The following is a 15,340-nucleotide window of genomic DNA, read 5'->3' on the forward strand; positions in this document are numbered from 1 at the left end:
TGTGAGGAGTGTGTGTTTGTACACACTCATACGTGTGTGTGTGTGTGTGTGTGTGTGTGTGTGTGTGTGTGTGTGTGTGTGTGTATGTGTGTTTGGCCCTTGCTCTGGCGCCCTGCCAAAACACACTCAGGGATGCCCTGCATTGAAGTGACCGCTTAGATAAAGCCCCCCGCTCCCTCGGCCAACCGGGCCCTCTCCGCCTCCCGTTGCCTCCTGCCGAGAGCCAAGCGTATAGATCTACGTTGTAACTATGTGCTTTCCAAGTCTGCCTCCCTGCTCTGGCTCCTGATTGGTCCATGCAGGAGATGGTTTGTGTAATGTATACACAGGAGGTGGCCGCTGCTCTCTCACGGGGAGGAGGTGGAGTCCACTTGCTGAGGTGAGCCTTGCGGAAAGGTAACAGCACGCAGAGAGATTATGCACAGTGCTGACTGTACATATTTGGGTGCTCAATAATGCGCTTGTTCAACGGAGCGTGCTCCTGATGTTTGGAGCGTCACCTCGCTGATGTGCGCGTGTGACACCTCCTCCTCTGTCTGACGGAGATGAGGAGCGTCTTTAATGAGAAAATTCAAATGGGGGGAAAAAAAGAGGAAAGAAAAGAGCTCTGCAGGGGGGAGAGGAGAGACAGACGCCAGGCAGAGGAGGCAGAAATGAGGTGTTTCCTGCTGCATGCGGCCACGGCAGCTCTTGTTTTTGCCTGCGTGTGCATGCAGGTGATTAGTGACCTCACATCTGCAAATACCTGCAAACGGAGGGATGGAGGGGCGTAGATAGAGGAGGAGATAATAAAGTGAGTCTTGGTTGAGTAAAATGTTCTGGAGGGCCGAATGAAAAGGCCACCGATTTTGTGTGTGTGTGTGTGTGTGTGTGTGTGTGTGTGTGTGTGTGTGTGTTTCTTGATGATCCAGCGGTACTCTGCCCCCGATGTCCTTGGACCTGGTCGTCATGGTGACGGTCACCTGGGGAAGACGGTGTGAGCTTCCTGTTCCAGTGACATCACACACACACATGTATATACTGTATCTAAAAGATAAACCCTTTCTCTCATTCTAAAAGTGAACGTAGATGAGTATGGATAAGATCATTCCAATAATAATGAATGAATGAATGTTAAATAACAGACTGATCTCATGAAATGGCGTATGTATGACACGCCAATTCGTATGCCATTATTGGCGTGTTATGAAGAAGCATACTCACTTTTTAGGGTGTTTATCAACGCCGTTTGGCCTCCATTGACTTACATTACCTTGCGATTGCGTGTGAATTTACGCCGTAGCGAGTAGTATGAAAGGGCGAAAATCCGCGTAGGGAGGTTGGTCGGGTAAAACACAGGAGACCGGGGATCGTGTCACGTTTCTCAACCGTCGCTTTCTTCTTTTCCTAAACCCAACCCCGTTCTTCTTTTGCTAAACTCAACCGTCGTTTTCTTCTTTTACTAAACCCAACCCCGTTGTTCTTTTCCTAAACCCAAACCGCGGTTGACGTTTCCTAAACTCAACCGTCGCTTTCTTCTCGCGATACCACGTATCATCCCACGTGGTGTGTATGTTTACGTCCGTTGTATACAGCGTGGACATCCACGTGGATAGCTCAAAATGCGTACAGATAACACGCCACTTATCGCGAAAGTGGGTGTGTATGTTTACGCGAAGTCATGATGTCATGTTGTAATTAATGAATTAGTCGCCGGCTGGAAGTGACCATTATTTTCATAATCAATTAATCTGACAGTTACTCTCGCCTTAATTGATTTATAAAAGGTCATAAAACTGTGAAAAACGTCCATTAGAACTGCCCAACAGTTTTTTTTTTCATACAAGACTAAGGAAAGCAACACATCTTCACATTTGAGAAGCTGGAACCAGAGACTGTTTTTTGGCATTTTTGCATGAAAAGTTATTGATAAATGGTGCCAATTTAATTTTCTCTTTTAGTTGATTGCACAAAGTTATTGGAATAATAGTTTTGTCTAACCCGTCCCTGCTCTTAGAGTCTCATTCCTTTTGCCCACAGACGATGTGAGGTGACAGACAGGTGAAACCCTACCATCAAACTCTCCACACTGAATCATAAGTACAAAAGATGAACTGTGTTAGAGAAATCTGTTTCTTTGATTTAAAAAACAAACAAAAAACAGATACTTTAACTGGCTGTCTGTAGTTGAACATCATCTGGTTGGGACAGTCCAGCTGTATCTGATAAACTTGTATTTATTGAACGTGTAACGATGACAGCCTTGCAGGTGGTGAAGGTCGTTTCTTGCTCAACTCGAAGTCCTAAAAATATGACGTTATTTTATGGCCATATCACCCAGCCCTGACTACAAGGAGGCAGGTTTAACTTGAGATTAAAGGTTTTTATGACTGGAGTAGGGCTGCACAATGTGAGGAAAATATCTAATTGCGATTATTTTGACTGATATTGCGATATGATTCACGATATTGGAGGGCACGATCATTTTATCATTATTGTCATTTTCATTGAAAAAAAAAAAAATGATGAGTGATTTTTTTGCAAGGATCTGTACCAAACAAAGATTTTTTCTTTAGTCTGTAGGATAGGATTTGTAGGCCGGGACGTCTCTGCAGGACCACAATACTTTATTTTAGAATGGTTTGACACATATTTTGCCTTTAACAAATATTACGCCCCCCTGCGATTTGGATATTGCACTAGTCCATATTGGGATTTCGATAAAATTGTGATTAATGCTGCAGCCCTAGACTGAAGATACCATGGATTATCGGACGATTTTGATGAAATCAGTTTCCGGGACTGTTTCTAGATGTACAAACAGAATGCAGTTATAATCATTTCACTGCTGGAGCTCAGACTCTTTAAAGAGAAATGTCTAGACACCCGTCGTCTCCAGGTGCTGATCACATTGAGGTTTACTGCAGCGTATTCATTTCATTTCATGTTTTGTTGCCTTATCTCAACAAATTGCAGCCTTTTGGGGATCTGCTTACGACCTGTGTGGACATAAGCTCACTAATGTGGAGCAACAGGAGCTGATTGAAATACATCTTGTTTAACGTTGTCCAGGATAGAGCTGCAAAGATTAATCGATTAGTTGTCAACTATTAAATTTATCGCCAACTATTTTGATAATTGCTTTGAGTCATTTTTTCAAAAAACTTAAAATTCTCTGATTCCAGCTTGTTAAAAAATCAATTCCGGCGCAAAATGAACCTAGGGGTTAATAACAGATGTGTACCCACTCGGTCGCTCTCTGGGACATGTTTTCATGCTAATCGAATGTGTTTGGAGCTTGAAACAAGCTAGTGCGGACCGCTGATTAGCTTACAACGCTAGTTTTTGGGGCACAGGGAAAGTAAAAACAAATCACTATTTATACCACTAAAAAGGCTCAAAATATCACCACACTTCAACGGAAGCATAATGAGGGTTCCTAAATGTTAACCGAAGCATTGAGAACTTTGTAAGTGTAGAGACAGTTTATTAAAAAGATAGATTATAAAGAGGCGGTATACAGGCGGACGCCGTCTTGGGAGCTACTGTCTTTCTAAACTATCTTTTTAATAAACTGTCTGTACACTTACAATGTTCTCAATGCTTCGGTTTACATGTATGGACCCTCATTATGCTAATGTTTAGCCTTTAGTGGTATAAATAGCGATTTGTTTTTACGTTCCCTGTGCCCCGAATACTAGCGTTGTAAGCTAATCAGCGGTGCGCGCTAGCTTCTTTCAAGCTACAAACACATTCGATTAGCATGAAAACATGTCCCAGAGAGCGACAGAGTGGGTACACATCTGTTATTAACCCCTAGATTCGTTTTGCGACGGAATTGTCCTTTTAAATGTGAATATTTTCTAGTTTCTGTACTCCTTTGTGACAGTAAACATAATACAAGACATTTTAGGACGTCATCTTGGGCTTTGGGGAACATTGATCAACATTTTTTCACAATTTTCTGAAATTTTATAGACCAAACAAATCAATTAATCGAGAAACTAATCAACAGATTAATCCACTATGAAAATAATCGTTAGTTGCAGCCCTAGTCCAGGACTCCACAGTGAAGATGTAACTGAACCAGGTTAAAGGCGGCGAAGATGGAGCTGCAAACGTAAGAGATTTAATGTGATTAAAAAGCAGCAAAATTGACGTCTATTTGTATAGAAAAAGTTGCAAAAAGTCACTTTAAAACAAAGAAAAATAACCTTGAAATTGATGATTGTGCATCATCCTCATAACCGGCTGACCTGAGCGCTCCATCCTGCCAGCTAAAGCAACAAAACTAACTTTGTAGAGCTTTCACATTGAGTCATTCGGGAGATTTCGCGAGACAAATTCTTAATGCCCAGTATATTGTCTGCATACTCCCCCCCCCCCGTGCTACATTGTTCTGTGCCGACTATAGCTCCTCTGATCAAAGAGGCTGAGTCTTGTCTTTGCGGGTGTTACGAGGACACACAAGGAGGTTTCTAAGAATAAGCGTTTCAGACATCAAAAGGTAAAGTGAGGCGGATGTCCTCCTTCACTTTCAATTGACTGTGATCCAAGCAGAGGAGTTCCATTGATATAATCTCGCCTCTTCGGTGGATCTGCTTGAATACTCCTCCCTTTTTCTGCAACACAAACCTTTCTTTCACACACTCCTTTGCTGCAGCTAACAATTATTTATATATTATATATCAGTTCATCGACAGGCATTTAATCTGATTATTTTCTTAATAATTGATTTATTGTTGGGTTTATTAATTAGCAGAAAAATGCAAATCATGATATTCTCATACCCAAATCCATCTTCAAATCTAACCGTCCAAAACACTTGCTTTGAGCCTAAATCCTAACATTCCCACAATGTTAAGACGAAGTTGGTGTTTTAGCAGGTGTAATGTTTACCATGTTCCCCATGTTAATTTAACCTTTTAGCATGCTACCATTGGCTAATTAGCAGGAAACACAAAGTACAGCTGAGGCTGAATGTCATTAATTGTGCAGCTAATTGAGAATTTAAACTCCTTGCGCTTGAGGAAAATTCAGAGGATCACCAAAGTTAATACAACTCATCATGACGGCGACGTGAACGTTTGTACGAAATGTCATGGCAATCCTTTTGATAGTTGCTGAAATGTTTCTGTCTCTGGAGCAGCTCTTTTTCTGGTAGGAGTTTATGTAAAGAAGGCTCACATCATTTTGTCAGCAGTGATGTTAACATGTTCACTCTTTGATGTGTAGACTGAAATCCCTACGGAAAGTATGAATGGGATTTGCAAGAAAAGCAAAGAAAAGCCGGCTACGCGGAGCTAGTTTGTTTTATTCCACGAGATGAAATGCATCACAAGTACATCACTTTTGAGATTATTAGGTCTTTAGTTTCTATTTATTGACTTTTGGGAAAGAGGACCACAACAGTCATTAGCTATCTGGAAATTTGATGTGATAAGTTAAATATACAGCAGCTATTTCTTGTCAAACAGTCAGGCGAGGAAGTTGTACCAACGAAAATGTGTTGAAAAAGAGGCCTGCTTATTGTAACGGGTATAATAATGTTTGCAAAACTCAATATTAAAACAAGTAAAACATATATTAGTATTATCCCTGAAACAAAAGGAACCTGTTGTTATTTTGGGCATTTTTCACAGATGCCAACTGGACGTTTAAAACCGCTAATGACAAATATTTTCATAACAAGATGTAAGTTGACCCACAGTGTACACAATAGAGGACGACTAAATGTCCCGATTTTCGGATAGAAAGAGCATTGATTGAGAATTTATTTGTGATGTTAGCCGATCGTCTGCTAAACCCCTCCCCCTGGAAACACGATTGTCCAATCATAGCTTGGCGACCGCAACTACATAACCAGGTCGATAGGGCTGAGTACCGAAATAACCAAGTAGTATTAAAACTTTTCCAGTAAAATGATACCTGCATTCGATCCTTTTTGTACCCAGATCTAGAAAAGAAATTATGTTTATGGTTATGCTTGCGGCCAATCACCGCAAGCGTTATTCAATTGCGACGTGTGATTGGCCCACTATCGCAGCAGCTAACGTTGAAGTGTTGGGTGGCATTTTACGCAACTGAATGCTTTCATTCACAGGATGGGTATTGAATGTAGTACATAAAAAAGGTATCAAATAGTACAGTCAAGTACTTTATTGGTATTGGTAACGCTTTAAGGATACTGGTATCGGTACTGTTGGTGGCGTTATTTTTTAAGCAATACCCAGCCCTACCCCTCGCAAAACAGCAATTTGTCGTTTTTACACTTCCGATTGTTGTATGAAGTAAACTGTAACTGTATAAAATATGAACATAGTCTCCGTGACGACACCAAAATAAAGCTCCAAGTGGGAGGCTCCCAGTGGCTCCGGCCGTCACCATCTTGGCAGTTCCTGACTTCGCCTGACTTCAGAGTGGGCAAAGAGGTGGAGCTTGGATGCCTACACTTTCTTGTGACAGCAGCCCACCTGTCACTCAAAGCAGCCACATCCTTAATTATGCTTAATTTTAAGCCTTGATATAATTTAAATGGGTGAGTTATGAAAAGATTCACCCCTGTACAGTCCCCCGTACAGATGAAATTAGCTTTAGAGCCCAAAACCGTTTTTTTGTACCAGGCTGTAAATATGTTTAATTCTGCTGTAAATTTGGGCATTTTAACATGGGGATCTATGTGGATTGAATCCCGTTTGGATCCAGCCTCAAGATGCCACTCGATGAAATGCAGTTTATGGCAATTCTGCGTTGACTTTATTCTTTCGCAGAGGTTGCCATAACGTGTGAATTAGTGAGTTTAAATGGTGCCGTGCCAGGCTACCTGTTTCCCTCTATTTCCCGTCTTTATGCTAAGCTAAACTAACAGGCTGTAGCAACAGACGGGTATCGATTTTCTCATCTTACTCTCAGCAATAGAAGCAAATACCTCGCAAAATGTTGGACTATTCCTTTTAAAGCATAAAGCATCAGCAGGTGTTGCCATGGATACCTACAGCCCCAACAGAGGCTCAACACCAATTTACAAGAGTGAATAAACCTTGTGACTGCTGGGACGTCTCAGACCATATTTGGGATGTCCCGTTTGGCCCACGAGCCAATCAGAATCGAGTGTTTTCCCCGCCCAGGGAGAAATGTGTTGCAGCGTTCAGGGACGCAGAGCAGACATTCAGTTATATGAAAGTGTTGCACATCATCACAGCGTGTGAGAGCAACATGAAATGGCAGCCATTTTAAATTAGTAAGCTAACATTGCAAAAAGAAATGCCTCAATCAGTATAAACAAACACACACACACACACACATACACAGTAATAGAGAGAGAGAGAGAGAGAGACAGAGAGTTTCATAGGCTTGTGTGGACCAAAGGCCATTGCAGTTTTTCTATAGAAATCTATGAAGTGTGTGTGTGTGTGTGTGTGTGTGTGTGTGTGTGTGTGTGTGTGGGGATGCGGCAGATCTGAGCTCTTGTCTTCACCTTCCTCATCACATGGTTCGCACACAGTGTGTGGTTGCCAAGACAACAGGTAGTGGAGTGGATAGGGTCTCCTCAGGGATTTGTGTGTGTGTATGTGTGTGTGTGTGTGTGTGTGTGTGTGTGTGTGTGTGTGTGTGTGTGTGTGTGTGTGTGTGTGTGTGTGTGTGTGTGTGTGTGTGGTGGGGTTATCATTGTGTATTCTGTCCCTGCTCTCTCCCTCCTGCTGCAGATTGATCAGTTCTGAAACAGCATGACCAGTGAAGCATTCAGCCAGGCATTACCATGCTGACTGTAGGACTGACTGTGTGTGTGTGTGTGTGTGTGTGTGTGTGTGTGTGTGTGTGTGTGTGCGTGTGCGTGTAGACAGTGTTTATGTGTGTGGGTATTTTAATGCTGCCAGAGGATGCTGTCCAAGGTGACTCCTTAGAGAAAGATGGGCCGTCTTCATCAGTAATTATGAAGGATTAAAGAGAGAGTGAAGGAAGGAGGAGGAAGAGGGGCGGTGCTGAACAATTACCTGATTTAATTGATCAGTCGATAAACAGAAAATTAAACATTTATTCAACATAATTTATCAAGCGAACACGCTACACATTCACTGTTTCCGGCTTCTCTAATATGAGAAGAATTTCTCTTTTTATGTCACTGTTAACTGAATATCTTTTAGGTTTTGGACAAAACGAGCAATTTGAAGACGTCACTTTGGGCTCTGAGAAGTCCTAATGGACAGTTTTCACTATGTTTTGATATATTTAATAGCCTTTGAGCCATGTCACAGGCATGGCTGTATAGAAAACAATGTCTGTCTCTCCAGACTGATCTCACTAAGTGGCGTGTGTATGACAAGCCAATTCGTATGCCATTTTTGCGTGTTATAAAGACGCATAATCGTTTTTTAGTGTGTTTATCAACGCCGTTTGGCCTCCATTGACCTACATTGCATGTGAATTATCGCCGTAGCGAGTAGTACGAAAGGACAGAGGTTGGCTGGGGTGGTGGATAGGTAAAACACAGGACTTTCACCCAGGAGAGCTGGGATTGCATCCCGCGTGTTGCGTTTAACAACGTTTTCTTTTTTTTTTTTTTAAATAAAGCCTTCCCCAATGTTCTTTTCCTAACCCCAACCGTTTATTGTTTTCCTACGCGTGTGACGTTGGTCACCGTCGTGTTTTTGTCGTTTTTTTAGTGTTACTAAAGCCTTTCCCAATGTTCTTTTTTTACACGCGTGTGACGTTCTCGCGATAGCACAGCACGTTCTCGCGATAACACTGCATGTGGCAACGCCACGTGGTGTGTATGTTTACATCCGCTGTGTACAGCGTAGACATACACGTGGATAGCTCAAAATGTGTACAGATAACACGCCATTTGGTTTTAGGAAAGTGGCGTGTATGTTTACGCAAAGTCATGATGCCATGTTGGTCTCTCTGTCGGTCCACCACTTTTATCTAGACTGAACCATCTCAACAACTATTGGATGGATTGCCTTGATATTTTTGTACCAACATTCATCTTCCCCAGATGTTGAATCTCACTGACTTTGGTGATCCTCTGACTTTTCCCCTGAGCGCCATCATTGGGTCAAAGTTTCAATTCGTCCAATACTAATACCTGCAGAACTAATGACATTCCTATCAGCCTCAGCTGTACTTTGTCTCTTTGTTAATGCTTATTTAGGGCTTATTAGCAAATGTTAGCAGGCTCAATTAGGATGGTAAACACAACAAAGAATTTGACTTCCGTTTTCTTTGCTCTTTATGTTACACAATTCCAGTAGAAATTAGAGTAGACAACAAAGCTGATCAAAGATAGGTAAAATAAACATACATGTCTATAACATAGTGAACATTTGAGTGAACACACCTGCTTAACATCAGGCTTCATCAACAGAAAATGTTGATATGGTAAAATGTGACTCGGCAGCGTTTTCATCGTGATTATCGTGATGCACTTCAATACGTCTGCTGCATGAACAACATACAGCGTTGTAACGGACCAGGCTGATGTGTGTAGAGGTGTGTGTGGTTATTCTGGTGTCACTTACATGTGATTTAGTGAAGGTAAACACGGTGGACATGGTGTGTGATGTCAACATGTGTCCTGCTTTCTTCTGCGTTCTGTATAAACGCCGCCCCCTCCATGTTAGCAGATGGGACATGGACCAAACTCAAAAATCAAAGTACACGTCAAATAAATGTTTTTTGTCATTTTTAGGTAGTTCTGATCACGCTGATGTTTGTTCAAGTGTTCATTCTTCTGATCAGTTTGGTTTTTATTAGTTATTTGATGCTATAAAAACGGGGTGAAACGTCATGATTGACAGCTGGGATTGACTCGCCATTGGTCGGACGGGTGTATGGGCGCGACTTGCATACCGCCGCTCCACCGTCCGAAGACTCTGGTTCCAAAAGTACAAGATGGCAGCGCCCTTATCTGGGATATTGTAGCTTCATTTTTGAGCAGCGTGCACAATACCACACAGACGGGCAAAGCAAATTTCAAAGTCGGGAAAATAGTGCTGCTTGTGCTGGTCGTTGCGCTGCCATGAAAGTAGGGCCCATAGTCATGTTTTTTACTGCAAAATAACAAGATGAATGAACTCTACAAAAGCAATAATAGATGACCTGCCATCTTTTTGGAGCTAAAATGAAAGATACATTTTCCCGTTTTTTTGCTGCCATGGATATATAAATTGTCTACAGTGTCTAATTAACCTGTTTGTGTGTGTGTGTGTGTGTGTGTGTGTGTGTGTGTGTGTGTGTAGATGTGCGGGCCCAGTTGGTGGAGCAGCAGCGCTGTCTGGAGCAGCAGACAGAGATGCGAGTCCAGCTGCTTCAGGACCTGCAGGACTTCTTCAGGAAGAAGTCCGAGATCGAAACCGAATATTCCAGAAACCTAGAGAAGCTCGCGGAGAGGTTCATGGCCAAAACGCGCAGCACGAAGGACCATCAGCAATACAAGTAGGACTGTGAAAATACATTTTTTTACCAAGAAATCAATGCATTTATATCTTTGGTGTTTGTTTTGATGTGTGTACATGTGGTCAAAATTGTAATTTACATAAAGAAGACATTTGAATTGTATGTATTTTTCTCTCTCTCTCTTCCAGAAAAGACCAGAACCTGCTCTCTCCAGTGAACTGCTGGTACTTGCTGTTAAACCAGGTGGGTTGTTTGCTTGAGACCTTTATATAACAAGAAATATGAAAACATCAGAGTAGGGCTATGTGATCGCGATTACGATTTCGGCCCAGCCTTAGTAAAGGCGAACAATAAAACAGCTAGTAAGTCTGCTAAGTTTTGGAAATATCATCACTTTACTGTAATGCAGCCTTTAAAACCAGAGAAAGACAATCATCCAAAGATATCCCAAATCTAACACGATATCTAGCCCCATATATCGATGTCGATATAATATCGATATATTGCCCAGCCCTGATTGGGTCTATATATTTGTGTTCTTAAAGATTTACATCTTCAGTAGGAACCAATGGGCTTGGAGCGAATGTTGATCGTGATTTTTTGATCGGCTCCTTACGATCACAAAAACAATGTAATCGCGAAAAAACGATTATTTTGCACATTACGTTTTTCAAGTAAACACTTATTTTGTCCTGGGTTCTGAAGGGGAATTCAAAAAGTTCAAACGGGAAAAGTATTAAAGTATTAAATTTCACAGTTCTAGGTGTATTTTTTTGTTTTGTGTTTCTGTTTTTTATGTTCAATAAATGCAACATCTTTACAAAAGCCAATAAGTACTCGTGTTAAATAATCGTGATTTTGATATTGACCAAAAGAATTGTGTCTATGATTTTATTTTTTTCTGAAAATGGATTCCCCCCTCCCTCTCTCTCGTTCTTTCTTTTCCAGGTGAGGAGGGAGAGTAAGGACCACGCCACCCTCAGTGACCTCTACCTGAACAACGTCATCAGCCGCCTCACACACATCAGCGAGGACTCGGCCCGCCTGCTGAAGAGGGTGAGCTCATGTATCTTCTTCCCAGTGGTGGAATTTAACAAAGTACATCTACTCAATTACCGTACCGAAGTACCTAAGGTACTTGTACTTTATTTGAGTCTTTTCTTTTCATGCCACTCTCTACTTCTAGTCCGCATTTTCAGATAAATATTGTCCTTTTCTACTCCACTACATTCATATGACAGCTTTAGTTACTAGTTACTTTACCAGTGTTTCCTCTAGAATTTTTTTCAGCAGTGGCGGGGGAGGGGGTGTTGTTGAACGTCAAAAAATACAGGCTAATCTGCTAATGTTAGCGACTGACCGTTACCTTGAAACCATCCAGCAAATAGACGGCACGCTCATTTTACACACAGTTTAACAACAAAACAAAACGCTGAGTGAACATTACTAGCTACGTTTCTCATGTTGGTTACTACTAACCTGGAAAACGGTTTTAAAACAGTAACGTTAATACAGCGTGTCGGAGGAATACAGCATCTCCTGCAGCGGGGAGTCAGAGGCAGAGGGACCGTCACCGCAGCGTTCGCTAACGTTAGCTTCTTGTCTCATCTGGGGTCTGATAAACAGTAAATTCATCAACTTCAGTGTCCACAATGCTATTTTCCAATAAACTGTAGCTGTCATATTTCGCGGGACCCGTGTGAGTGCGGCTTTCATGCCGCTGTTTGTCACTTTGCCTAAGATTGAGTGACAAGTAGTACTCACCCTGTTGTTTATTTGGTTGCCATGACTTTGCGAGTGATGACGTCCTGTCACTGTTCCAGTTGCTCACCCTAACCGTACCGGGGAGAGCAGCAGCTACACTGGGTTTAGAGAGTAGTATGTATGGCCGAAATTCCGCGTAGGGAGGTTGGTCGGGGTGGCCGATGGGTCAAACACAGGACTTTCGCCCAGGAGACCGGGGTTTGTGTCCCACTTGTCACATTTCCTAAATTGGCTTTCTTCTTTAACCGTCCCGTTCTTCCCGCGTGTCACGGAAACGTAAGCCCACCCACGACGTTTTCCTTAACATAACTGTGTCAAAAGGGACGCCAATAGTCCCGACTAAGCGTGTTTAGTCAAAGCGTATTATATGATGCTAAAGGAGACTTTTAGCGTCAATAACAACGAAAAAGGCACCTAATCAAGCGTCCGTATTTTACGAGATGGGAGCGAGAATCTGTTGTGACGTCGCACTACCACAAAAATCACTTCCCGGCAGACAATTAGCAGTTGATTTGAATTGCGGAGATATGTGAAATCGGCAAACTTGTTTATATCTGTTGTCATTTTTTTCAGCTGTAACAGTGAAGTTTACAGGTTCAAGGTGTCTTTATTATCAACGAAGGGCAATTATGTTTACAGCCAGCAGTAGGCTACATAGACAGCAGGCACACCAAAAAAACACTTAAAAATGAATTACAAAGATATATATAGTTAAAAACAAAGTTCCAACCTATTTGTTGTTTCTGCTGTGCTTATTTTCTGCCCTGTGTTTCTTTGCTAGCGTCTTTTATAAACCAAATCTAGCGTCAGGAACAGCAACCTCTCACCGCCAGTCGGACTGTCATTTTCTTTAGCCTGTCGCCCAACAGGTAAATTAGCTCTCCAAGCTAACGTTAGTCAAAGTGTTGACATATGAAAGCATCAAACATGCAATTTAGATGAAGGAGATGAGAGTAGATCCAGTTGTTCCTCGTCCCCGTTTGCTCAGCGCTGTAAATTGTATGTGCGGGACGCAGGAGTCTTCTACCTGGAAGTTATTGTAAACAAACATTGTGGCTAGGGCTCAGCGATATGGAAAAAAATCAAACATCTCGATATTTTGGACCAAATACATCAATGTCGATATTGGGATGATATTGTAGGGTTGACTATTGGTGCTTTCACAGAATATTAACACAAATAGAGTTTTGATAAATAATCAGCAATAATGTGGATATAATGACTAAGTGGGTAAAGACTATGGCTGGGTATCGATACCAATACCGTGACTTCGATACTGGTTCCTGAATGATACTTTGTTCGATACCAATTTTTAAAAATCAATTTTAACAAAAAGAAATTACAACATTACACATTATGGCAAAAATATCTTATTTATTTATCAGCTCCTACTACGTGAGCCCCGTCTCTGTGTAACATAGAGTTTTCCCGCGTGTCTCTACGACGACGTGTAACATTAGACAGCCAATCACAAGCATTATTAGATCTTGGAGGAAGCATGCTGCATGCTGATTGGCTTACTGTCGTTGATGAGATATACTCCTTAGGGATTGAAATTGGGTATTAAATGACAAGGCATTTTTCCATATTCGAAACTGAGGAGGCAGTTGGGTCGGTGCTTAAAAAGTATCGAATTCAGTACCCAACCCTTGTCAAGGCGAATAATAAAACAGCTAGTAAGTCTGGTGAGTTCAGAAAATGACATCACTTTACTCTAACGCAGCCTTTAAAACCAGAGAAAGACAACACTTGTGTCATATCACGATATGGATAATATCGATATATTGCCCAGCCCTTATTGGGTCTGTACATTTGGGTTCTTAAAGATTTATTTATCTTATCTTCAGTAGGAACCAATGGGTTTGGAGCTGAAAGCCACAGACAGCAATCAATACTTTTATGACCACTGGGCGGGTTTTATGCTCTGATTGGGCCACTTTCTGTCTGGCAACACTCCAGCTCTTATTCTCCGGATGGAATAGCCTCTGACAAGGGACCTCGGTAATAAACCGTAATTAAGGTGATGTTTTATCGCCAATATAAACCAAAGTTTTACTGTAAATCTATATAAATGTTCCAGTAGAAGTCCTCGTATATCCCTCCTGTGTCGGGCTTTAAATCCGTCGCAGTCACCAGTAATGGATTGTGAAGTCAAGCATGTACACTGGCTGCGCAAAAGGGGAAATGAAAAGAAAATTTGTTAGAGAAAATGTAACAACTCCTGCAATTTTTCTTTACATGTATACTTAATGTAGAACTATTTGGTCTTCATTCATTCATGTGTAATTGCAAAGCTTTGGGACATCGACATGCTGCAGGGATTCATCACAGAACAGAAGGGAAATTGTGTTTTCAGTTGGACATGCAGCGTTGTCAGAGGTGGTAGTGGCAGCAAAACGAACTTGCGAGAGTAAAAATATTTTCCGCTGAAATGTAGCGGAGTAGAAGTATAAAGAAACATTCGAGTGGGACCTGAGTATTGTACTTGAGTGATATCTAGGCTTGTTATTTTTCATTCGGCTTCTTTAAATACGAGAGTTGATTCTAATGAAAAGTAAAGTCAGTGTTCCCCTGAGGTCCTTCGGGCTGCCTCAGAGTTTAACAAATTAAACACGCACACACATGCACGCCCGAAAACCGCCTCCAACTTTAGCTCTGCACGTTCATTATTAATCTTAGTCTTCCGGCTCGTTTTTTATTCATACTAACTAAAGTGCAGCGGCTGCCAGCAGCTATGAACAGAAAGACCTCCATCCCATCGCCGTGTCCTCTCAGAAACTCTGTTCTGAGGAGAGACACCAGGAGGAGACAAACGGACTGCCGAGTGGCCATGACAACGCTGTCAGGCTCCGTGGCCATGGCGACAGGCTGTGCTGATCTTTTTCTCAGCGGGCGCTATGGGAACCAGATCCATCCATCCTGGGATTCCACTGTCATTTAGCACAATGTAATATTAATGCGGTGCCGCGCTGCCACATAACTCCTTTTCCCCAAACTGGTGGAGCTGTTTAATGCATGAGACTGAAATTCAGTTTGAGTGCAGGCAGCAGAGCGTTATCAATTCATTTGTTTGTGTGTGTTCACATGCATTTATTTATCTGGTGCTGTTCAGCCCGACTGGTTGGAATTGGAATTCAGAAGAAGTGCTCAGATCATTTACTTAAAGTAGTAATTATTAGTAATTATTATTTTTATTATA

At 41.8% G+C, this 15,340-nt stretch overlaps 1 protein-coding gene across 2 annotated transcripts in view; it reads left to right on the top strand.

Moving 5' to 3' along the window:
• LOC116047911 (SLIT-ROBO Rho GTPase-activating protein 1-like) overlaps positions 1-15,340 on the top strand; it is a 45,947-nt gene that overhangs the window by 2,203 nt on the left and 28,404 nt on the right. For both annotated transcript variants that reach the window (XM_031296941.2, XM_031296942.2), the window contains exons 2-4: positions 10,221-10,416; positions 10,566-10,620; positions 11,326-11,433. In XM_031296941.2, coding sequence (XP_031152801.1) covers positions 10,221-10,416; positions 10,566-10,620; positions 11,326-11,433 — 359 coding nt within the window. The remainder of the gene's footprint in view (positions 1-10,220; positions 10,417-10,565; positions 10,621-11,325; positions 11,434-15,340) is intronic.

This window comes from Sander lucioperca, chromosome 20 (assembly GCF_008315115.2).
Source record: "Sander lucioperca isolate FBNREF2018 chromosome 20, SLUC_FBN_1.2, whole genome shotgun sequence".
Lineage (NCBI taxonomy): Eukaryota > Metazoa > Chordata > Actinopteri > Perciformes > Percidae > Sander > Sander lucioperca.